General features: G+C 46.6%; 2 protein-coding genes across 3 annotated transcripts; both read left to right on the top strand.

Annotated features, from left to right (window-relative positions):
* The first annotated feature begins 1,546 nt into the window (after positions 1 to 1,546).
* Positions 1,547 to 7,090, top strand: LOC122943447 (matrix Gla protein). Of its 2 annotated transcripts, none has more exons than XM_044301206.1 (5): positions 1,547 to 1,608; positions 3,149 to 3,271; positions 4,966 to 5,001; positions 5,468 to 5,540; positions 6,670 to 7,090. In XM_044301206.1, the coding sequence occupies exons 2-5, from the start codon at positions 3,211 to 3,213 to the stop codon at positions 6,809 to 6,811; spliced, it is 312 nt and encodes a 103-aa protein (XP_044157141.1). In that variant the 5' UTR covers positions 1,547 to 1,608; positions 3,149 to 3,210; the 3' UTR covers positions 6,812 to 7,090. The 2 variants fall into 2 exon arrangements, with proteins under 2 accessions (XP_044157141.1, XP_044157142.1); XM_044301207.1 differs by having other exon boundaries at positions 1,580 to 1,608; positions 3,152 to 3,271.
* A 3,999-nt stretch (positions 7,091 to 11,089) lies between these two features.
* On the top strand, positions 11,090 to 20,625 carry LOC122943446 (osteocalcin-like). The gene is made up of 4 exons (XM_044301205.1): positions 11,090 to 11,279; positions 18,112 to 18,159; positions 18,427 to 18,499; positions 18,870 to 20,625. Exons 1-4 carry the CDS (start codon positions 11,207 to 11,209, stop codon positions 18,997 to 18,999), a joined length of 324 nt encoding a protein of 107 aa, XP_044157140.1. The 5' UTR covers positions 11,090 to 11,206; the 3' UTR covers positions 19,000 to 20,625.
* Positions 20,626 to 26,029: the final 5,404 nt, after the last annotated feature.

Here is a 26,029-nt window from a genome sequence, read left to right as displayed (position 1 = left end):
CCCCCGTAACATGTTGGATGCAGCACCCGCTCCTCGCACCGGCTCCTATGTTCCCTGGATCCATAATAATAACAGAAGAAAGCACCCAGAACGTGGCCGCACGAAAATAACTACACCTTATCCCTGCAGTAATAACGACACGATCAGTCCACACATACTACATGACTCTGAGGTTGTCACAGCCCCGCCCCCTGCTGATGACATCACTGATAGAATGACATGTGATCAGACATGAGATCCACACACTTTATACTACAGGAACATCTGACACCCTGCCTGTATATCCTGTCTGAGAGGTTGTCACAGCCCCGCCCCCTGCTGATGACATCACTGATATAATAGTGGTTTTAGGGACTGATCATATACACCGCGTTTCAAATTATTATGCAAATGCCATTGTTCTCTGATTTTCCTAATTGGCCGATTATCCGCCGTTAATTAATTCCCCGTTTATCCTTTTCTTTCCCACGTTGGGCGGAGGAACACGCGCCTGGGGTTCACCGCGTCCGGCAGAGTCAGATATCACCGTGCGCTGCCGGATCCCCATTCATCTCAAAAGCTGCTTTCCGGGATAAAGGTCCGGTGCGGAACAGAGGCACAGAACCCCGCGGATACGGAGAGCTTCCTTGGCGTTTCTGCCTTCGCACTGCGGACAGATCACGGACCCATTCAAGTTAAATGGATTTGGATCCGTCTGCGGTAGCCGCACGGATGCTGACCACGCATTGAGGACTGCAAATTGCGGCCCCCAATGCACAGAACGATCGACCGCTGGCCGTGTGCAAGATCCCTAATTTGGAGCGCGGTGCGCGACGCTGAGATACCTGCAGGCGCGCCTCTGAGCAGTGACGGCATCTTGTCCTGTTAACTAGGAGTGAGCGGATTAGTTTGAAAACCTCATTACCACTATAGCCCTTGTACACCCGTAAAATGGATGGGCTCCGCAGAGGTCTTTGCGATCTTGCTGCAAAAATCGTGAGACTTCCTTCATCTCGCGCCTGTGACGGGACGTGTCAGTTATGCTCATAAATTACAGTGTCAAAATCTAAAGCTGAACTCGGCGTCGTTACAGGGGTTCTCTGAGCTTTTAATATTGATGATCTATCCTCAGGATAGGCATCAATATCAGATCGGCGGGGGTCCGACACCCATCAGCTGTATGAGGAGACGGCGCGCGCAGTGCATACGTGCCGTCTCCCTTCTCTCTTCCTGGTCGCTGCTGCTTTGCCGTAGACATACCGCGGCGAGCAGGAAGAGACATTTACGGTACATTTACGGGGGCTATAGTGTTAATGAAGGTTTAAAACTAATCAGGTTCAGATACAGCGGTCCGAACCCGATTCTCTCAACACTACCGGTAACTTTCTAGACGTTTCCTCCACCCCCCCCCCCCCATATAATCCATATGGTCTGAGGCCAATTACGAACCACGTGTGGTTTATGCTGAAGCGTGGTCTGAGATTTCCTCCAGGAGGGAAGGATGTGTTAAGACTGAGGTATGATCTTAATTATGGAAAGGAAAACATGTAGGGGCTGGAGGAGGACGGGCAGGATAAATACCCCCTCGCCCAGACGTCTTTACACCAGTCCCAGCGAAGACCAAGAGCCGTGAGTATTACCTGCCATAGAGCCGTATTACCCGCCATAGAGCTGTATCACCTATAGGGCCGTATTACCCGCCATAGAGAAGTATGTCCCGCCATAAAGCTGTATCACTCCCCACAGAGCCTTATCACCCGCCATAGAGCCATATCACCTGCCATAGAGCCGTATCATCCGCCATAGAGCTGTATCACCCCCCATAGAGCCGTATCATCCGCCATAGAGCTGTATCACCCCCCATAGAGCCGTATCACCCCCAGAGAGCCGTATCACCCGCCAGAGAGCCGTATCACCCGCCAGAGAGCCGTATCACTCCCCATAGAGCCGTATCACCCGCCATAGAGCCTTATCACCCGCCAGAGAGCCGTATCATCCGCCATAGAGCCGTATCAACCCCCATAGAGCTGTATCACCCGCCAGAGAGCCGTATCACCCGCCAGAGAGCCGTATCACCTGCCAGAGAGCCGTATCACCTGCCAGAAGAGCCGTATCATCCGCCATAGAGCTTTATCACCTATAGGGCCGTATTACCCGCCATAGAGAAGTATGTCCCGCCATAAAGCTGTATCACTCCCCACAGAGCCGTATCACCCCACATAGAGCCGTATCACCCGCCATAGAGCCGTATCACCCGCCAGAGAGCCGTATCACCCGCCAGAAGAGCCGTCTCACCCTCCATAGTGCCATATCACCCGCCAGAGAGCCGTATCACTCCCCATAGAGCCATATCACCCGCCATAGAGCCGTATCACCCGCCAGAGAGCCGTATCACCCGCCAGAGAGCCGTATCACCCGCCAGAGAGCCGTATCACCCTCCATAGTGCCGTATCACCCGCCAGAGAGCCGTATCACCCGCCAGAGAGCCGTATCACCCGCCAGAGAGCCGTATCACCCGCCAGAGAGCCGTATCACCCGCCATAGAACTGTGGGCAGAGCACAATCCCTCGATACAAACTGTTACTTTCTTACAGTATTAATTGCCGTTATGTTACAGCTCTACTTCTAGTTAAGGGGAGGCACTGGCTCAGTGGTTAAAAGCTCAGACTCAAGACCCAGATTTGATCAGAGGGTGTCCTGCAGATAGGACCCCAGTGATCAGCTGTTATCTGTTGGTTCTGCTGGGCATGATCAGCGCAGGTTGCCTACTGTTAGATGTAAGCAAGAACGCTCACATTCACCGACAGCAAGCAGAAATCTCGAGAATGGTGAGGAATTATTAGGCATATTAATTCAATGTTCATTATCCAGTGATGCAAGACGTGTGCACCGGCCCTTTAATCATTTCATATATATATATCAGTGTTGGGGGGGTAATCGTGTGACTGTAAGTGCGGCTCAGGGGCTCCTGGGAGTTGTAGTTCACACCCATGTGTCTATATTTCACAGGGTTACACATGTTTGTCACCTGTTGGTCTCTGGCGCCCCCCGCCCGCTCTGGCTGTGCCAGCACATACCTCTCCACATTCCTGGCACCGCCCATACCAGATGCTGGGTTTTATAGTAACTCCGCTTTCTGACATCCCATAAATTCTCCTTCTATCTCCAGCAGAAAGTTTCCTGTGGGAATCAGAGAAGAAATACAACATACAAGGCAGCAGAGAAGACGGCATGAGGTCCCTGGCACTGCTCCTGGTGGTGGCGCTGGCCATTGCAGTCGCCTTCGCTTACGGTACGGAAAATTCACTCGATTTCTCTGACAGATAAATACTGAATTACATGAAATGGGAGAATAGAGACTCAGGGCAGGTGATGTGCAGATGCTGAGACAATCGCATAAATAGCAATTCCCTAATCTATACCTGCTATTGATGGGAGAGGTCTGGTAAAGGGGCCGCTGACACAGAGAACAAACTCCCCACATCTTCCCTAAAATCAGATAAGGGATACATAGCTTGTGCGTGCTGTAGACGGGGTACAGGCTGCTATAATCAGATGCATAGACAGAATGCAGGCTGCTATAATCAGAGGCATATACAGAATGCAGGCTGCTATAATCAGAGGCATAGACAGAATACAGGCTGCTATAATCAGAGGCATATACAGAATGCAGGCTGCTATAATCAGAGGCATAGACAGAATGCAGGCTGCCATAATCAGATGCATAGACAGAATGCAGGCTGCTATAATCAGAGGCATAGACAGAATACAGGCTGCTATAATCAGAGGCATATACAGAATGCAGGCTGCTATAAAGAGAGCCATGGACAGAATGCAGGCTGCTATAATCAGAGGCATAGACAGAATACAGGCTGCCATAATCAGATGCATAGACAGAATGCAGGCTGCTATAATCAGAGGCATATACAGAATGCAGGCTGCTATAATCAGAGGCATAGACAGAATGCAGGCTGCCATAATCAGATGCATAGACAGAATGCAGGCTGCTATAATCAGAGGCATATACAGAATGCAGGCTGCCATAATCAGAGGCATAGACAGAATACAGGCTGCCATAATCAGATGAATATACAGAATGCAGGCTGCTATAATCAGAGGCATAGACAGAATGCAGGCTGCTATAATCAGAGGCATAGACAGAATGCAGGCTGCCATAATCAGATGAATATACAGAATGCAGGCTGCTATAATCAGAGGCATAGACAGAATACAGGCTGCCATAATCAGATGCATAGACAGCATGCAGGCTGCTATAATCAGAGGCATAGACAGAATACAGGCTGTTATATTCAGAGGCATAGACAGAATACAGGCTGCTATAATCAGAGGCATAGACAGAATACAGGCTGCTATAATCAGAGGCATAGACAGAATACAGGCTGCTATAATCAGAGGCATAGACAGAATACAGGCTGCTATAATCAGAGGCATATACAGAATGCAGGCTGCTATAATCAGAGGCATAGACAGAATACAGGCTGCTATAATCAGAGGCATATACAGAATGCAGGCTGCTATAATCAGAGGCATAGACAGAATACAGGCTGCTATAATCAGAGGCATAGACAGAATACAGGCTGTTATATTCAGAGGCATAGACAGAATACAGGCTGCTATAATCAGAGGCATAGACAGAATACAGGCTGCCATAATCAAATGCATAGACAGAAAAAAGTCTTCCATAATCAGATGCATAGACATTACAGGCTGCTATAAAGAGAGCCATAGACAGAATACAGGCTGCTATAAAGAGAGCCATGGACAGAATACAGGCTGCCATAATCAGAGCCATAGACAGAATACAGGCTGCCATAATCACAGCAGTAGAAGGATTTGTGTTCCACTCCAGTTACATACACATCTAGTAATGGGGGCAGGGCGGTGACAACTACTCTGTCTCCCTCATAAAACAGCAGTTGTCACAGATAGTAGATGATTAACCCTGATGTTTTCCCTCTTCTCTAGACTCAAATGAAAGCCACGAGTCCAACGAGCGATACGGTAAAGACCCTTTCTAATGCTAAAATGAGGGGCTTTGGATTTCATACAGCTGGGGGTTTGTTACAGCGTATCAATGCTCTATGAGATAAACACACCTCTACAACCTGCATCTTGTCTGTCTCTGCTCTTTGTCTCTTCTATCTCTGCTGTCTGTCTCTGCGCTCTGTGTTGTTTTTCTTTGCGATCTCTGCAGTTTTTACCTGCTCTCTAACTTTGCTGTCTATCTCCTCTGTCTCTCTTCTTTCCTTTCTCTCTTCTATCTGTCTCTGCTGTCTCTCCTATCCCTGCTGTCTGTCTCTTCTATCCCTGCTGTCTGTCTCTTCTATCTCTGCTGTCTTTTTTACCTCTGCTATCTGTCTCTTCTATCTCTGCTGTCTCTTTTATCTCTGCTGTCTCTCCCTCCTTGCTGTCTCTCTCTCTCTTCTCCACATATATACCAATCACCAATGATATATTTCTGCTGCAGATTTGTTTCTTAACTCAAGAAGAGCCAACTCCTTCCTGCCGTCCCAACACCGGAACGTGCGGATGAACGAGAGGTGAGAGCAAGAAACGACCCAAGAGTCCACGTGTCCCCGACACGTCTGTACTGAACACGTACATATAGTCCATGTAGAACGGACACAACAAGACTTACCTGGCATTCTATTTTACAAATATTACTCCAGTCACATCCAAAGCTGCATTCATAATTCTACTGCTACATGTGCTATACTCAAGTCACATCCAGACCTTCATTCATAATTCTGTTGCTGCGTGAGCTATACTCTAGTCACATTCAGAGCTGCATTCATAATTCTGTTGCTACGTGTGCTATACTCTAGTCACATTCAGAGCTGCATTCATAATTATGCTGCTACGTGTGCTATACTCTAGTCACATCCAGAGGTGCATTAATATTTCTGGTGTTACAAAGTGTGCTATACTCCAGTCACCTCCAGAGCTGCATTTATAATTCTACTGCTACGTGTGCTATACTCCAGTCACATCCAGAGCTGCATTCATATTCCTGCTATTACAACATGTGCTATACTCCAGTCTCCTCCAGAGCTGCATTCATAATTCTACAACATATGCTATACTACAGTCACATACAGAGCTGCATTCATAATTCTGCTGCTACGTGTACTATACTCCAGTCACCTCCAGAGCTGCATTTATATTTCTGCTGCTACATGTGCTATACTCCAGTCACATCCAGACCTTCATTCATATTTCTGCTATTACAACATGTGCTATACTCCAGTCTCCTCCAGAGCTGCATTCATAATTCTACAACATATGCTATACTCCAGTCACATCCAGAGCTGCATTCATAATTCTGCTGTTACATGTGCTATACTCCAGTCACATCCAGAGCTGCATTCATAATTCTGCTGTTACATGTGCTATACTCCAGTCACATCCAGAGCTGCCTTCACAATTCTGCATCCTCTATTCTTATGTATAAGGAGACAGACACCTAGATTTGCTACTAGCCCCATCTTTTCCGGTTGCTTTCTATTACGTCTCCTGACCCGTTCCATGTTCTCTCAAGTGCTTGAGCGCTAACAGGAGATTAGAATTGTGCAGCTCTGGATGTGAACAGAGAACGCTTTGCTCACTTTATATAGAGATCTAATCTGTAACATATTGTGGAGCTCATTATGTCATTTCCTTTGGCTGCAGAATCCGTGAGCGCGCCAAGAGTCCCCGAGAGCGCCAGCGCGAGACCTGCGAGGACTACGACCCCTGTGAGCGCTACGCTCTGAGGCACGGCTGGGCTGCTGCTTACAAGCGATACTATGGAAAGCGCCTCGGCCAGAAGTGAATGGATCCATGAGCACTACTGTGCATGTGAGGCGATGCTGGGGCCCCGGGCCCCTGGGATATACGTGGGCGGCTCAGACATTGCTCTGGATCTTTTCTTTCTTTGTGTAAATTTTCTGCTCTTTTCACATACAGTTATATATGTAGGGTGGGGGGGTGGGGGGGGTGCAGGGCGGTCTCCGGTAGATCCGGCGATATCCGCGCTCTGATCCGGGGCTGTACGTCTCTTGCTTGGATGGAAAATCTTTTTTGCCAGAAATAAAAAGCTGCTTTATATAAATGGTGTAACTGGTGAGATGGCGCCGATCCATTATTACGAGCGTTCGCAGGAAAAGTGAGAAACCAGGAACGCTTTACTAGGAACCACATGTGGATTTCACGGAAATGAAAGATAAACTGGGGACGGGGTGTTTCCATAGTAACTAAAAAGTAGTCACATCCAGACCTGTCCTCACTAACCTCATAATAAGGGCTCATGCACACGACCGTATGTATTTTGTGGTCTGCAAAAAACGGATCCACAAAAAATACAGATGACGTCCGTGCGCATTCCGTATTTTGTGGAATGGAACAGCTGGACCCGAATAGAACAGTACTATCTTTGTCCGTAATGCGGACAATAATAGGACATGTTCTATTTTTTTGCGGAACAGAAATACGGACATACGTAAACGGAATGCACACAGAGTAACTTGCGTTTTTTATTTTTTTTTGGACCCATCGAAATGAATGGTTCCGCATACAGTCCGCCAAAAAAACGTAACTGACACAGAAAGAAAATACGTTTGTGTGCATGAGCCCTAAGAGTGAATAGATTACCACCTCTTCAAAAGATCAGCACACACTGAAATCCTCTGTGCTGCTGGAACCCTGCTCCTTCGACTATGTAACTCTCACCCTGTGACCTCCACAGGATCAGCACACTCCTCTCCTGAAATCCTCTGTGCTGCTGGGACCCTGCTCCTTCCACCATGCAACTCTCATCCTGTGACCTCCACAAGATCAGCACACTCCTCTCCTGAAATCCTCTGTGCTGCTGAGACCCTGCGCCTTCCACTATGTAACTCTCACCCTGTGACCTCCACAAGATCAGCACACTCCTCTCCTGAAATCCTCTGTGCTGCTGGGACCCTGCTCCTTCCACTATGTAACTCTCACCCTGTGACCTCCACCGGATCAGCACACTCCTCTCCTGAAATCCTCTGTGCTGCTGGGACCCTGCTCCTTCCACTATGTAACTCTCACCCTGTGACCTCCACAGGATCAGCCCACTCCTCTCCTGAAATCCTCTGTGCTGCTGGAGACCCTGCTCCTCAAACTACAACTCCTGGTCTGGGCATACTAGGAGTTGTAGTTCACTGCGGAGTCATAAATGGCAGATTACTGATACAATGTTTCAGTTTGACTTGAAGTGGATATTAATACAGAATTGTCATCACACAGCGCACATATACCGGACTGTGCAGCCTATAAGACGCACTTAGGATTTGGAGGAGGAAAAATAAGCAAAAAAATATTTTTCATCAGGTCTCAAATCAGACCCCAATCCTCATCCTATCCTCAAATCCGACCCCTATTCTTCATCAGAACCCAGATCAGGCACCAAAATCAGACCCCCAAGCTCCATCACACCTCAGATCAGACCCTCATCAGCCTCAGATTGGATCCCACCAACCTCAGATTGGATCCCACCAGCCTCAGCTCAGACCCCCTTCAGCCTCAGATCAGACCCCCTTCAGCCTCAGATCGGACCCCCTTCAGCCCCAGATCGGACCCCCTTCAGCCTTAGATCGGACCCCCTTCAGCCTCAGCTCAGACCCCATCAGTCTCAGATCAGACACCCATCAGCCTCAGATCGGACGCCCACTAGCCTCAGATCGGATCCCCATCAGCCTCAATTCGGACCCCCTTCAGCCTTAGATTGGACCCCCTTCAGCCTTAGATTGGACCCCCTTCAGCCTCAGCTCAGACCCCATCAGTCAGATTAGACACCCATTAGCCTCAGATCAGACCCCATCAGTCAGATTAGACACCCATCAGCCTCAGATCAGACACCTATTAGCCTCAGATCAGACCCCCATCAGCCTCAGATCAGACCCTATCAGCTTTAGATCAGATCCCCATCAGCCTCAGATCAGACCCCATCACCTCATATCGGACCCCATCACCTCAGATCGGACCCCTATCAGCCTCAGATCATACACCCATCAGCCTCAGATCATACACCCCTCAGCCTCATATCGGACCCCCATCAGCCTCAGATTGGACCCCCATCAGCATCAGATCATACACCCACCAGCCTCTGATCGGACCCCCATCAGCCTCTGATCTGACCCCCATCAGCCTCAGATCTGACCCTCATCAGCCTCAGATCAGACCCCCTTCAGCCTCAGATCAGACCCCCTTCAGCCTCAGATCAGACCCCATCAGTTTTGTTTGCCTTCCTCTAGATCAACTTGCAGGATAACAGGCTGAACTGGATGGACAGATTTTTTAGTCTATTTTTGGCCTTATAAACTATGTTACTATCAGACCCCCACTAGCCTCCGATCAGACCCTCATTAGCCTCAGATCAGACCCCATCAGCCTCAGATCAGACCCCCTTCAGCCTCAGGTTAGACCCCCAACAGCCTCCGATCAGACCCTCATCAGCCTCAGATCAGACCCCATCAGCCTCAGATCAGACCCCGTTCAGCCTCAGGTTAGACCCCCAACAGCCTCAGATCAGACCCCATCAGCCTCAGATCAGACCCCATCAGCCTCAGATCAGACCCCATCAGCCTCAGATCAGACCCCATAGCCGCAGATTAGACCCCCATTAGCCTCTGATTGGACCCCATCAGCCTCAGATTGGATCACATCAGCCTTAGATTGGACCCCATCCACCTTAGCTCAGACCTAATCAGCCTCAAATCAGACGCCCCATCAGCCTCAGATCAGACTCCATCAGCTTCAGATCGGACCCCATCAGCCTCAGATCAGACCCCATCAGCCTCAGATCAGACCCCATCAGCCTCAGATCAGACCTCATCAGTCTCAGATCGGACCCTATCAGCCTGATATCAGACCCCAACAGCCTCAGATTAAACCCCTATCAGCCTCAGATCAGACCCCTATCAGCCTGAAATTAGACTCCCATCAGCCTCAGATCAGACCCCATCATCCTCAGATGAGACCCAATCAGCCTCACACATCATCAGCCTCAGATCAGACCTCTACAGCCTCAGATAAGACCCCCATCAGCCTCAGATCGGACCCCATCAGCCTTAGATCGGACCCCATCAGCCTTAGATCGGACCCCATCAGCCTTAGATCAGACATAAAAAAAAAGCTTACCTCGCTTGTTCCGGACAGTGCACTCGCTCATCGCTCCCTGGTCTTCTTCCAGCCCATGTTGTACTGTCACCTGACGCTGCGCAGTGTCAGGTCATAGTGTGCACCCAGGGGCACTACATCTTGGCGCTGTACGCAGTCAGGACCCGGAAGACCAGGGAGCAGTGAGTAGAGCCAGCGCTCCCCTCACCGCTCCCCGCATGCTGGTGACTGATTGCATAAGGGCAGCGGTCATTAGCATTTGGACTATAGGATGCACGGCCACGTTTCCCTCACTTGGCATCTTATAGTCCGAAAAATATGGGGTTGGCAACCTTCAGCAAGCCAGCTGTTGTGAAACTACAACTCCCAGCATGCACACTTACTCTTTTCTTCTTAGAGCTTCCATAGAGGTGAATGGAGCCTGCTGGTTATTGTAGTACAGCTGAAGTGCTTAGCGTTGCAGTCCCCTCACTATATCCAGGCCCAATACTCCAGAACCCAATAGTCCAAACTTCCAGTCACAATTTACAATGCACTGCATGCTACTATTACTGGACCCCTTTGGGGTACCTCATTTCAGGTTGCCTAGCAACTGCCTGTCTTCCTGTCTGAGTGACCACTATTGAATACATGTAGTGAAATGACTGCTGGCAGGAAGCTGTCTGCCAAACAGTGGACAGGCTGGTACTATGGGCACGATATGGCGCTATTATGCCTCCCCGCTATGGCTGCTGCATGTTCTCGGGATTTCATTGCTGGACGATCATTCGGATTGGTCTCATCAAGAATTTTAGCCGGAGACCACCACAAATTCTGATCTTATCTACAGCTGACATGCACCCTCGCCAATAACAATACGCCATTAGCAGGGACTATGTGACTCTGGGTTTAAGCCTGAAAGGCCGGAACTTCCAAAATCACATCCAAGAATGAGCCGACACTCGAAGAATTTGGCCACGAAAACAAAGAATAAAAGCCTCTGTTATATAAGAAGCCGTAATACAGAGCAGACAGATCCGCAAGATAAAGAAGACGCGAAACGCAGCAGCACAACCCAAAGTGACAGGGACCTACTGGGCACATGGAAGTCACCATGAAGATGCTGGTGGTCCTCTCTCTGCTGGGGTTATTGGCCGGCTGCCTCGCCCTGCAAGGTAAGATACTTAAAGGGCCACTAGCCCTCACAGCCTGAAGCTCAGTCACTTATAAGGTAAATGTCTCTGGAGGTTATATCAGCGCTGGAGCGTTATAAGAGGAGCGGCTGATATCGGTCACATATAACAAAGTAACATAGTATATAAGGCCCAAAAAAGCCCTCCGTCCATCCAGTTCAGCCTCTCATCCTGAAAGTTGATCCAGAGGAAGGCAAAAAAAAAAAAACGGTGCGAGGTAGAAGCCAATTTTCCCCACTTTAGGGGAAAAAAATTCCTTCCCGACTCCAATCAGGCATCAGAATAACTCCCTGGATCAACGACCCCTCTCTAGTAGCTATAACCTGTAATATTATTACACTCCAGAAATACATCCAGGCCCCTCCTGAACTCCCGTATTGTACTCACCATCACCACCTCCTCAGGCAGAGAGCTCCATAGTCTCACTGCTCTTACAGTATAGAGTCCATAGTCTCACTGCTCTTACAGTAAAGAGTCCATAGTCTCACTGCTCTTACAGTAAAGAGTCCATAGTCTCACTGCTCTTACAGTAAAGAATCCATAGTCTCACCGCTCTTACAGTAAAGAGTCCATAGTCTCGCTGCTCTTACAGTAAATAATCCATAGTCTCACTGCTCCTACAGTAAAGAGTCCATAGTCTCGCTGCTCTTACAGTAAATAATCCATAGTCTCACTGCTCTTACAGTAAAGAGTCCATAGTCTCACTGCTCTTACAGTATAGAGTCCACAGTCTCACTGCTCTTACAGTAAAGAGTCCATAGTCTCACTGCTCTTACAGTAAAGAGTCCATAGTCTCACTGCTCTTACAGTATAGAGTCCATAGTCTCACTGCTCTTACAGTATAGAGTCCATAGTCTCACTGCTCTTACAGTATAGAGTCCATAGTCTCACTGCTCTTACAGTAAAGAGTCCATAGTCTCACCGCTCTTACAGTAAAGAGTCCATAGTCTCACTGCTCTTACAGTAAAGAGTCCATAGTCTCACTGCTCTTACAGTATAGAGTTCATAGTCTCACTGCTCTTACAGTATAGAGTTCATAGTCTCACTGCTCTTACAGTATAGAGTTCATAGTCTAACTGCTCTTACAGTAAAGAGTCCATAGTCTCACTGCTCTTACAGTAAAGAGTCCATAGTCTCACTGCTCTTACAGTAAAGAGTCCATAGTCTCACTGCTCTTACAGTATAGAGTCCATAGTCTCACTGCTCTTACAGTAAAGAGTCCATAGTCTAACTGCTCTTACAGTATAGAGTCCATAGTCTCACTGCTCTTACAGTAAAGAGTCCATAGTCTCACTGCTCTTACAGTAAATAGTCCATAGTCTCACTGCTCTTACAGTATAGAGTCCATAGTCTCACTGCTCTTACAGTAAAGAGTCCATAGTCTAACTGCTCTTACATTATAGAGTCCATAGTCTCACTGCTCTTACAGTAAAGAGTCCATAGTCTGACCGCTCTTACAGTATAGAGTCCACAGTCTCACTGCTCTTACAGTAAAGAGTCCATAGTCTCACTGCTCTTACAGTATAGAGTCCATAGTCTCACTGCTCTTACAGTACAGAGTCCATAGTCTCACTGCTCTTACAGTATAGAGTCCATAGTCTCACTGCTCTTACAGTAAAGAGTCCATAGTCTCACTGCTCTTACAGTAAAGAGTCCATAGTCTCACTGCTCTTACAGTAAAGAGTCCATAGTCTCACTGCTCTTACAGTAAAGAGTCCATAGTCTCACTGCTCTTACAGTACAGAGTCCATAGTCTCACTGCTCTTACAGTAAAGAGTCCATAGTCTCACTGCTCTTACAGTACAGAATCCATAGTCTCACTGCTCTTACAGTATAGAGTCCATAGTCTCACTGCTCTTACAGTAAAGAGTCCATAGTCTCATTGCTCTTACCGTAAAGAGCTCCATAGTCTCACTGCTCTTACAGTAGAGTCCATAGTCTCACTGCTCTTACAGTAAAGAGTCCATAGTCTCACTGCTCTTACAGTAGAGTCCATAGTCTCACTGTTCTTACAGTAAAGAGTCCATAGTCTCACTGCTCTTACAGTAAAGAGTCCATAGTCTCACTGCTCTTACAGTAAAGAGTCCAAAGTCTCACTGCTCTTACAGTACAGAGTCCATAGTCTCAATGCTCTTATAGTATAGAGTCCATAGTCTCACTGCTCTTACAGTAAAGAGTCCATAGTCTCACTGCTCTTACAGTAAAGAGTCCATAGTCTCACTGCTCTTACAGTAAAGAGTCCATAGTCTCACTGCTCTTACAGTAAAGAATCCATAGTCTCACTGATCTTACAGTAAAGAGTCCATAGTCTCACTGCTCTTACAGTAAAGAATCCTCTTCTATGTTCTGGGGATAAATAGATGATGGGAGTGATCTCTGTACTGACCCCTGATATATTTATACATAGTAATTAGATCTCCCCTCAGTCGTCTTTTTTCTAAAGTGAATAACCCTAATGCTGATAATCTTTCAGGGTACTGTAGTTGCCCCATTCCAGTTGATACTTTAGTTGCCCTCCTCTGAACCCTCTCCAGCTCTGTTATGTCTGCCTTGTTCACAGGAGCCCAGAACTGTACACAGTCCTCCATGTGTGGTCTGACTAGTGATTTGTAAAGTGGTAGGATTATGTTCTCATCACCGGCATCTATGCCCGTTTTGATGCAACCCATTATCTTTTTGACAGCAGCTGCCTGACACTGGTCTCTACAGCTTAGTTTGCGGTTCGCTACAATTCCTAGGTCCTTTTCCATGTCAGTGTTACCTAGTGTTTTACCATTTAGTATGTACGGGTGACTTGCATTATCCCTTCCCATGTGCATAACCTTACATTTGTCAGTGTTAAACCTCATCCGCCACTTATCTGCCCAAACCTCCAATCTATCCAGATCCCTCTGTAGTAGTATACTGTCCTCTGTAGTATATATACAGTATACTATCCTCTGTAGTATATATATATACAGTATACTATCCTCTGTAGTATATATACAGTATACTGTACTCTGTAGTATATATATACACAGTATACTGTCCCCTGTAGTATATATACAGTATACTGTCCTCTGTAGTATATATACAGTATACTGTCCTCTGTAGTATATACACAGTACACTGTCCTCTGTAGTATATATACAGTACACTGTCCTCTGTAGTATATATACAGTATACTATCCTCTGTAGTGTATATACAGTATACTGTCCTCTGTAGTGTATATACAGTATACTGTCCTCTGTAGTGTATATACAGTATACTGTCCTCTTCCGTGTTAATTAACTTACACAGTTTAGTGTCATCTGCAAAAATGTATGTAAATGTCTCTGGAGGTTATATCAGAGCTGGAGCGTTATAAGAGGAGCGGCTGATATCAGTCACATGTGATGTAATGTCTCTGGCAGCAGGGAGCCATAGATTGAATTCATGCTTATAGTAAGCGGGGGGAAATACTGCAGGATTAGGGTCCCTCACAAGCATCTTACAGAGAACAAGTCATAAGGTTCTTGTTTTTGCCACCCAGCTTCCCCAGGAACAGGAATAATGGAGAGAAAGCTGAATGGATTTCCTGGTTTTATAAACTACAATTCCACAAAATCATCAAAAGTTTCTTCTGTCCAGAAAGAGCAGGAGGAATGTGAGCAGCAGGCGGAGCTGAAATCATTAGATACGTGGCGGGATCTCACATGACAGCCGACAACTGGTAACACATGTCTCGGGCTTAGTACACTATCTCAGCAGACAGTATCACACAGGATAGGATTAGATACACAGCTCAGCAGACAGTATCACACAGGATAGGATTAGATACACAGCTCAGCAGACAGTATCACACAGGATAGGATTAGATACACAGCTCAGCAGACAGTATCACACAGGATAGGATTAGATACACAGCTCAGCAGACAGTATCACACAGGATAGGATTAGATACACAGCTCAGCAGACAGTATCACACAGGATAGGATTAGATACACAGCTCAGCAGACTGTATCACACAGGATAGGATTAGATACACAGCTCAGCAGACAGTATCACACAGGATAGGATTAGATACACAGCTCAGCAGACAGTATCACACAGGATAGGATTAGATACACAGCTCAGCAGACAGTATCACACAGGATAGGATTAGATACACAGCTCAGCAGACAGTATCACACAGGATAGGATTAGATACACAGCTCAGCAGACAGTATCACACAGGATAGGATTAGATACACAGCTCAGCAGACAGTATCACACAGAATAGGATTAGATACACAGCTCAGCAGACTGTGTCAAACAGGATAGGATTAGATACACAGCTCAGCAGACAGTATCACACAGGATAGGATTAGATACACAGCTCAGCAGACAGTATCACACAGGATAGGATTAGATACCAGCAGACTGTATCACACAGGATAGGATTAGATACACAGCTCAGCAGACAGTATCACACAGGATAGGATTAGATACACAGCTCAGCAGACAGTATCACACAGGATAGGATTAGATACACAGCTCAGCAGACAGTATCACACAGGATAGGATTAGATACACAGCTCAGCAGGCAGTATCACACAGGATAGGATTAGATACACAGCTCAGCAGACAGTATCATACAGGATAGGATTAGATACACAGCTCAGCAGGCAGTATCACAGAGGATAGGATTAGATACACAGCTCAGCAGACAGTATCACACAGGATAGGATTAGATACACAGCTCAGCAGGCAGTATCACACAGGATAGGATTAGATACACAGCTTAGCAGGACAGTATCACACAGGATAGGATTAGATACACAGCTCAGCAGACAGTATCACACAGGATAGGATTAGATACACAGCTCAGCAGACTGTATCAAACAGGATAGGATTAGATACACAGCTCAGCAGACAGTATCACACAGGATAGGATTAGATACACAGCTCAGCAGACAGTATCACACAGGATAGGATTAGATACACAGCTCAGCAGGCAGTATCACACAGGATAGGATTAGATACACAGCTCAGCAGACAGTATCACACAGGGTAGGATTAGATACACAGCTCAGCAGACAGTATCACACAGGATAGGATTAGATACACAGCTCAGCAGGCAGTATCACACAGGATAGGATTAGATACACAGCTCAGCAGACAGTATCACACAGGATAGGATTAGATACACAGCTCAGCAGTCAGTATCACACAGGATAGGATTAGATACACAGCTCAGCAGTCAGTATCACACAGGACAGGATTAGATACACAGCTCAGCAGACAGTATCACACAGGATAGGATTAGATACACAGCTCAGCAGACAGTATCACACAGGATAGGATTAGATACACAGCTCAGCAGACAGTATCACACAGGATAGGATTAGATACACAGCTCAGCAGGCAGTATCACACAGGATAGGATTAGATACACAGCTCAGCAGACAGTATCATACAGGATAGGATTAGATACACAGCTCAGCAGGCAGTATCACAGAGGATAGGATTAGATACACAGCTCAGCAGACAGTATCACACAGGATAGGATTAGATACACAGCTCAGCAGGCAGTATCACACAGGATAGGATTAGATACACAGCTTAGCAGACAGTATCACACAGGATAGGATTAGATACACAGCTCAGCAGACAGTATCACACAGGATAGGATTAGATACACAGCTCAGCAGACTGTATCAAACAGGATAGGATTAGATACACAGCTCAGCAGACAGTATCACACAGGATAGGATTAGATACACAGCTCAGCAGACAGTATCACACAGGATAGGATTAGATACACAGCTCAGCAGGCAGTATCACACAGGATAGGATTAGATACACAGCTCAGCAGACAGTATCACACAGGGTAGGATTAGATACACAGCTCAGCAGACAGTATCACACAGGATAGGATTAGATACACAGCTCAGCAGGCAGTATCACACAGGATAGGATTAGATACACAGCTCAGCAGACAGTATCACACAGGATAGGATTAGATACACAGCTCAGCAGTCAGTATCACACAGGATAGGATTAGATACACAGCTCAGCAGTCAGTATCACACAGGACAGGATTAGATACACAGCTCAGCAGACAGTATCACACAGGATAGGATTAGATACACAGCTCAGCAGACAGTATCACACAGGATAGGATTAGATACACAGCTCAGCAGGCAGTATCACACAGGATAGGATTAGATACACAGCTCAGCAGACAGTATCACACAGGATAGGATTAGATACACAGCTCAGCGGACAGTATCACACAGGATAGGATTAGATACACAGCTCAGCGGACAGTATCACACAGGATAGGATTAGATACACAGCTCAGCAGACAGTATCACACAGGATAGGATTAGATACACAGCTCAGCAGACAGTATAACACATGATAGGATTAGATACACAGCTCAGCAGACAGTATCACACAGGACAGGATTAGATACACAGCTCAGCAGACAGTATCACACAGGATAGGATTAGATACACAGCTCAGCGGACAGTATCACACAGGATAGGATTAGATACACAGCTCAGCAGACAGTATAACACATGATAGGATTAGATACACAGCTCAGCAGACAGTATAACACATGATAGGATTAGATACACAGCTCAGCAGACAGTATCACACATGATAGGATTAGATACACAGCTCAGCAGGCAGTATCACACATGATAGGATTAGATACAGCATACTTTCCCCGTGTGACAGACGTGACACCCACCAGTGTACAGGGACATATTTTCGCCATTATGTGGCAGCAGAATTTTCTCACATTTTCTTACATATCTAATATTAAATTACATAAATTAACTCTATTATTGTTTCTAACCAAAGGTGATGACCCTCCGGCCCAAGATTCAAGAGGCCGGCTAAGTAATCAAGGTAAGTGCCATCATCCATAGATACAAGATCAGCACTCTTCTCTCCTGAAATCCTCTGTGCTGCTGGGCACCCTGCTCTTTCCACTATGTAACTCTCAGCCTGTGACCTCCACAAGATTAGCACGCTCCTCATCTGAAATCCTCTGTGCTGCTGGGCACCCTGCTGCTTCTAGTATGTGACTCTCACCCTGTCCTTGTGTACATTGTATCTGCTGACTGTTGCTACAGTATCCTCTTTGTTCATTTGTTATTTTCCTTCCCCTTTAAGAGGTGATGATGTCACGGAGCGCAGCAAACGCCGTCATCAAGAGGCACCGGCGCTCCTATGACTATTTAGAAAGGTGAGGCTTACACATTTTATTTTGGGGGCTGTGTGGAGCTGGACCCCAGTACTCGTGACCTCAGATGGTGGCGCTCAGCTCCTGGGGTTCTCCTTGGTCTCTTCCCATATTTTCTCATATCTCAGTGGAGATTAGATTGTGAGCTCCTGGGGTCAGGGATGATGGGAGTGATACTTGTGTGAAATAAGATCGCGGATGATGAGAGTGATACTGGGATCTGTATGAGGAGCTAGAGAAAGCAGGGTGTCAGGCCTTATGGGACCCAGACAGTCGGCCATATTGGCTGTCACCCAGCTTTCCCATGATGAGAAGTTGTACAGGTGTCAGAAGACGACTCCAAATATTCTTACCTGTCCGTCTAATATTTCAGGTTCTTCCCGCGAAGAAAATCTTCCCTGGAGATAAAAATGGAGCAGTGTGAGAACTACCGGCCCTGCGACCAGCTGTCCGAGTGGGTGGGCTTTCACACCGCCTATCAGAGATACTTCGGACCTGTGTGAATGGTGGCGTGACGCTGACCCCACTGTGTCACTGCCAGGACCCCAGCAAAGCCAAATAAAAGAAAGACACAATATATCTGACCCTACACCCCTGTGCTATGCTCTATATATGTGACCCTACACCCCTGTGCTATGCTCTATATATGTGACCCTACACCCCTGTGCTATGCTCTATATATGTGACCCTACACCCCTGTGCTATGCTCTATATATGTGACCCTACACCCCTGTGCTATGCTCTATATATGTGACCCTACACCCCTGTGCTATGCTCTATATATGTGACCCTACACCCCTGTGCTATGCTCTATATATCTGACCCTACACCCCTGTGCTATGCTCTATATATCTGACCCTACACCCCTGTGCTATGCTCTATATATCTGACCCTACACCCCTGTGCTATGCTCTATATATCTGACCCTACACCCCTGTGCTATGCTCTATATATGTGACCCTACACCCCTGTGCTATGCTCTATATATCTGACCCTACACCCCTGTGCTATGCTCTATATATCTGACCCTACACCCCTGTGCTATGCTCTATATATGTGACCCTACACCCCTGTGCTATGCTCTATATATGTGACCCTACACCCCTGTGCTATGCTCTATATATGTGACCCTACACCCCTGTGCTATGCTCTATATATCTGACCCTACACCCCTGTGCTATGCTCTATATATCTGACCCTACACCCCTGTGCTATGCTCTATATATCTGACCCTACACCCCTGTGCTATGCTCTATATATCTGACCCTACACCCCTGTGCTATGCTCTATATATCTGACCCTACACCCCTGTGCTATGCTCTATATATCTGACCCTACACCCCTGTGCTATGCTCTATATATGTGACCCTACACCCCTGTGCTATGCTCTATATATGTGACCCTACACCCCTGTGCTATGCTCTATATATGTGACCCTACACCCCTGTGCTATGCTCTATATATGTGACCCTACACCCCTGTGCTATGCTCTATATATCTGACCCTACACCCCTGTGCTATGCTCTATATATCTGACCCTACACCCCTGTGCTATGCTCTATATATCTGACCCTACACCCCTGTGCTATGCTCTATATATGTGACCCCACACCCCTGTACTATGCTTTATATATGTGACCCTACACCCCTGTGCTATGCTTTATATATGTGACCCTACACCCCTGTGCTATGCTCTATATATCTGACCCTACACCCCTGTGCTATGCTCTATATATCTGACCCTACACCCCTGTGCTATGCTCTATATATCTGACCCCTACACCTCTGTGCTATGCTCTATATATCTGACCCCTACACCTCTGTGCTAGGCTCTATATATCTGACCCCTACACCCCTGTGCTAGGCTCTATATATCTGACCCCTACACCCCTGTGCTAGGCTCTATATATCTGACCCCTACACCTCTGTGCTAGGCTCTATATATCTGACCCCTACACCCCTGTACTAGGCTCTATATATCTGACCCCTACACCCCTGTACTAGGCTCTATATATCTGACCCCTGTGCTATGCTTTATATGTATGTCATGATTCAGAAACCAAAGACAGGTACTATTACTGATGTACAGATGGATACAGGAGAAATGTTATTAAATTCCGCCCAATACTTTTGATGCTTTGAAATCTAAAAGGTTGAAGGTGTTTGCCCAGGATTAGAAAAACATGACTGATTCCTTTTAGAAACAGCGCCACGCCTGTCCACAGGTTGTGTGGGGCAGTGCAGCTCAATCTCATTCAATTCAGTAGAGCTAGAATACCAGACACAACCTGTGAAGAGGCGTGGAGCTGAGAGTTCTGATATTCACTTACACACTATTGCACCAACTGGGGTTAATTTACTTACATTCTATGACAGTGATGTCTAACCTCCGGCACTCCAGCTGCGGTGAAACTACGACTCCCAGCATGCTCTATTCATTTCTATGGAGTTCTGAGAACAGCGAAGCAAGTGTGCATCCTGGGAGTTGTAGTTTTACCACAGCTGGAGTGCCGGAGGATAGGCATCACAGGTCCATGATGACCTAGTGTTTATTTATTGACATAGTATAGCTCCCCCTGGTGTTCAGTTACTTACACTGTATGATTCCCCCTGGTGTTCGGTTACTTACATAGTATGGCTCCATCTGGTGTTCAGTTACTTACATAGTATGGCGCCACCTGGTGTTCGGTTAGGCCTCGTTCACATCAGCGTTCAGCCTTTCCGTTCTCCTGCTCCGTTATAGGAGCAGGAGAACGGAAAGGACGGATTGGGCACATGCAGGACTTTTGTCTCCGCTCCAAAATCATTTTCTGAGCGTAAACCTAACGGACCCCATTATAGTCTATGAGGTCCGTAGACTCCGCTCGCCACAGTTATGTGACCAATCCGTCCTTTCCGTTCTCCTGCTCCTATAACGGAGCAGGAGAACGGAAAGGCTGAACGCTGGTGTGAACTCAGCCTTACTTACATAGTATGGCTTCACCTGGTGATAGTTTCCTTACATAGCATGGCTCCACCTGGTGTTCAGTTACTTACATAGTATGGCGCCCCTGGTGTTCAGTTGCTTACATAGTATGGCTCCACCTGGTGTTCAGTTACTTACATAGTTTGGCTCCACCTGGTGTTTAGTTACTTACATTGTATGGCTCCTCCTGGTGTTTAGTTACTTACATAGTATGGCTCCACCTAATATTGAGTAATTTACATAGTATGGCTCCACCTGGTGTTCAGTTACTTACATAGTATGGCTCCACCTGGTGTTCAGTTACTTACACTGTATGATTCCCCCTGGTGTTCGGTTACTTGCATAGCATGGCGCCCCCTGGTGTTCAGTTACTTACATGGTATGGCGCCCCCTGGTGTTCAGTTACTTACCTAGTATGGCTCCCCCTAGTGATCAGTTACTTGCATACTATGGATCCCCCTGGTGTTCAGTAACTTACATATTATGGCACCACCTGGTGTTCGGTTACTTACATAGTATGGCTCCACCTGTTGTTCAGTTACTTACATAGTATGGCACCACCTGGTGTTCAGTTACTTACATAGTATGACACCACCTGGTGTTCAGTTACTTACATAGCATGGCTCCACCTGGTGTTCAGTTACTTACATAGTATGGCGCCCCTGGTGTTCAGTTACTTACATAGTATGGCTCCACCTGGTGTTCAGTTACTTACATAGTATGGCTCCACCTGGTGTTTGGTTACTTACATAGTATGGCTCCACCTGGTGTTCAGTTACTTACATAGATTGGCCCCACCTGTTGTTCAGTTACTTACATTGTATGGCTCCACCTGGTGTTCGGTTACTTAAATAGTATGGCGCCCCCTGGTGTTCAGTTACATACATAGTATGGCTCCTCCTGGTGTTCAGTTACTTACATAGTATGGCTCCACCTAATATTGAGTAATTTACATAGTATGGCTCCACCTGGTGTTCAGTTACTTACATAGTATGGCTCCTCCTGGTGTTCAGTCACTTACATAGTATGGCTCCCCCTGGTGTTCAGTTACTTACATAGTAAGGCTCCACCTGGTGTTCAGTTACTTGCATAGTATGGAGCCACCAGGTGTTCAGTAACTTACATAGTATGGCTCCCCCTGGTGTTCAGTTACTTACATAGTATGGCTCCACCTGGTGTTCAGTTACTTACATAGTATGGCGCCCCGTGGTGTTCAGTTACATACATAGTATGGCTCCTCCTGGTGTTCAGTTACTTACATAGTATGGCTCCACCTGGTGTTCAGTTACTTACATCGTATGGCTTCACCTGGTGTTCAGTTACTTACATAGTATGGCTCCTCCTGGTGTTCAGTTACTTACATAGTATGGCTCCTCCTGGTGTTCAGTTACTTACATAGTATGGCTCCACCTGGTGTTCAGTTACTTACATAGTATGGAGCCACCAGGTGTTCAGTTACTTACATAGTATGGCGCCCCCTGGTGTTCAGTTACATACATAGTATGGCTCCTCCTGGTGTTCAGTTACTTACATAGTATGGCTCCACCTAATATTGAGTTATTTACACCGTATGGCTCCACCTGGTGTTCAGTTACTTACATAGAATGGCACCACCTGGTGTTCAGTTACTTACATTGTATGGCTCCACCTGGTGTTAAGTTACTTACATAGAATGGCACCACCTGGTGTTCAGTTACTTACATTGTATGGCTCCACCTGGTGTTAAGTTACTTACATAGTATGGCGCCACCTGGTGTTAAGTTACTTACATAGTATGGCGCCACCTGGTGTTAAGTTACTTACATAGTATGGCTCCACCTGGTGTTCAGTTACTTACAGAGGATGGCTCCACCTGGTGTTCAGTTGCTTACATAGTATGGTGCCCCTGGTGTTCAGTTACTTACATAGTAAGGCTCCACCTGGTGTTCAGTTACTTACATAGTATGGCTCCATCTGGTGATCAGTTACTTACATTGTATGGCCCCACCTGGTGTTCAGATAGTTACATAGTATGGTCCCATCTGGTGTTGTTACTTACATAGTATGGCTCTACCTGGTGTTCGGTTACTTACGTAGTATGGCTCCATCTGGTGTTCGGTTACTTTCATAGTATGGTCCCATCTGGTGTTGTTACTTACATAGTATGGCTCTACCTGGTGTTCAGTTACTTACATAGTAAGGCTCCACCTGGTGTTCAGTTACTTACATAGTATGGCTCCATCTGGTGATCAGTTACTTACATTGTATGGCCCCACCTGGTGTTCAGATAGTTACATAGTATGGTCCCATCTGGTGTTGTTACTTACATAGTATGGCTCTACCTGGTGTTCGGTTACTTACGTAGTATGGCTCCATCTGGTGTTCGGTTACTTTCATAGTATGGTCCCATCTGGTGTTGTTACTTACATAGTATGGCTCTACCTGGTGTTCGGTTACTTACATAGTATGGAACCACCTGGTGTACGGTTACATAGATAGTATGGCTCCACCTGTTGTTCAGTTACTTACATTGTATGGCTCCACCTGGTGTTCAGTTACTTAAATAGTATGGTGCCCCCTGGTGTTCAGTTACATACATAGTAATGGCTCACCCTGGTGTTCAGTTACTTACATAGTATGGCTCCACCTGGTGTTCAGTTACTTACATAGTATGGCTCCTCCTGGTGTTCAGTTACTTACATATTATGACTCCTCCTGGTGTTCAGTTACTTACATAGTATGGCTCCACCTGGTGTTCAGTTACTTACATAGTATGGCTCCACCTGGTGTTCAGTTACTTACATAGTATGGTGCCACCTGGTGTTCAGTTACTTACATAGTATGGCTCCCCCTGGTGTTCAGTTACATATATAGTATGGCTCCACCTGGTGTTCAGTTACTTACATAGTTTGGCTCCACCTGGTGTTTGGTTACTTACATAGTATGGCTCCACCTGGTGTTTGGTTACTTACATAGTATGGCTTTACCTGGTGTTCAGTTACTTACATAGTATGGCTCCACCTGGTGTTCAGTTACTTACATAGTATGGCTCCTCCTGGTGTTTATATATTTACATAGTATGGCCCCACCTGGTGTTCAGTTACTTACATAGTTTGGCCCCACCTGGTGTTCAGTTACTTACATAGTATGGCTCCACCTGGTGTTCAGTTACTTACATATTATGGCTCCACCTGGTGTTCGGTTACTTACATAGTATGGCTCCACCTGGTGTTCAGTTACTTACATAGTATGGCTCCACCTGGTGTTCAGTTACTTACATAGTATGGCTCCTCCTGGTGTTTATATATTTACATAGTATGGCCCCACCTGGTGTTCAGTTACTTACATAGTTTGGCCCCACCTGGTGTTCAGTTACTTACATAGTATGGCTCCACCTGGTGTTCAGTTACTTACATATTATGGCTCCACCTGGTGTTCGGTTACTTACATAGTATGGCTCCACCTGGTGTTCAGTTACTTACATAGTATGGCCCCACCTGGTGTTCAGCTACTTACATAATATGGCTCCATCTGGTGTTCGGTTACTTACATAGTATGGCGCCCCCTGGTGTTCAGTTACTTACATAGTATGGCTCCCCCTGGGGTTCAGTTACTTACATAGTATGGCTCCACCTGGTGTTCAGTTACTTACATAGTATGGCTCCACCTGGTGTTCAGTTACTTACATAGTATGGCTCCACCTGGTGTTCAGTTACTGACATAGTTTGGCGCCGCCGCCGGGTGTCATACAGAGAGTCCTCTAACTGGTCATTACAGGGAGCAGTGCAGTGAGGGATCCCGTGCACCCTATTGTCTTATTCTCAAAGGTCGCTCTATTATCAGACACTGCACACACACGGATCCAGCTGAACACGTCACAAAATCAGGTCAAATTACGTGCATCGCATTGTGCTGCAGGGATCTCTGCTGCATTCTGGGAGTTGCAGACATTGAATGACTCCATTCACCTGAAAATAAGGAATCTGCTGCACATAAACCACAGCAAATATCTAAACTGATTCGTCTTTAAAGGGGTTCTCCAGTATCAGATCGGTGGGGATCCAACCCCCGGCACTGATCAGCTGTTTCAGCCTGCCGTGGCACTGTGAGTTGTACCGTGCCACGACTCTCCAAAACAGCTGTTCAGTGGGGGTGCCGGGAGTCAGACTCCCACTGATATCATATTGATGAGCTATCCTGAGAGGAAGCCCGGAGAACCCCTTTTTAGAGTTTGGAGGCCACACCATTGATCTTGTTGCACAAGAGTGGCTCCTTTCTATGGTCAGTCCCTCACTGCCTTGTCTCTGCCAGGCCCTGTCATTTGTGTCTTTAGCCGCTCCATGGCTACACTGATTAAGTGGAGTTGGGTGCAACAAGAGCAATATTAAAACCCTCATTCCACCAAATCTAATCTGCATATGAAGAAAGAGCATCATGATTCGAAAACCGTGCCTTGGATCAACCAACAAAAACCTGCGCTTTAATCAGGTCTTGCTGAATAGTCAGAAAACGGAAACGGACTACCCCTGACGGACCGCACTGACTATAAAACGATCTCCTCCTGACGGACCGCACTGACTATAAAACGA

Source organism: Bufo gargarizans, chromosome 7 (genome assembly GCF_014858855.1).
Source record: "Bufo gargarizans isolate SCDJY-AF-19 chromosome 7, ASM1485885v1, whole genome shotgun sequence".
NCBI classification, from domain to species: domain Eukaryota; kingdom Metazoa; phylum Chordata; class Amphibia; order Anura; family Bufonidae; genus Bufo; species Bufo gargarizans.
Note: the sequence above shows the minus strand (reverse complement) of the source record. Positions and strands in the feature narration are given on the sequence as shown.

Excerpts from the sequence above, each read along its gene's own strand:
- LOC122943446 (XM_044301205.1), top strand. The coding sequence starts at position 11,207 with ATGGAAGTCACCATGAAGATGCTGGTGGTCCTCTCTCTGCTGGGGTTA. Across the intron at positions 11,280-18,111 it reads CGGCTGCCTCGCCCTGCAAG|GTGATGACCCTCCGGCCCAA; the intron begins GTAAGATACTTA and ends TTCTAACCAAAG. Across the intron at positions 18,160-18,426 it reads AGGCCGGCTAAGTAATCAAG|AGGTGATGATGTCACGGAGC; the intron begins GTAAGTGCCATC and ends TTCCCCTTTAAG.
- LOC122943447 (XM_044301206.1), top strand. The coding sequence starts at position 3,211 with ATGAGGTCCCTGGCACTGCTCCTGGTGGTGGCGCTGGCCATTGCAGTC. Across the intron at positions 3,272-4,965 it reads TGCAGTCGCCTTCGCTTACG|ACTCAAATGAAAGCCACGAG; the intron begins GTACGGAAAATT and ends CCTCTTCTCTAG. Across the intron at positions 5,002-5,467 it reads CGAGTCCAACGAGCGATACG|ATTTGTTTCTTAACTCAAGA; the intron begins GTAAAGACCCTT and ends TTTCTGCTGCAG.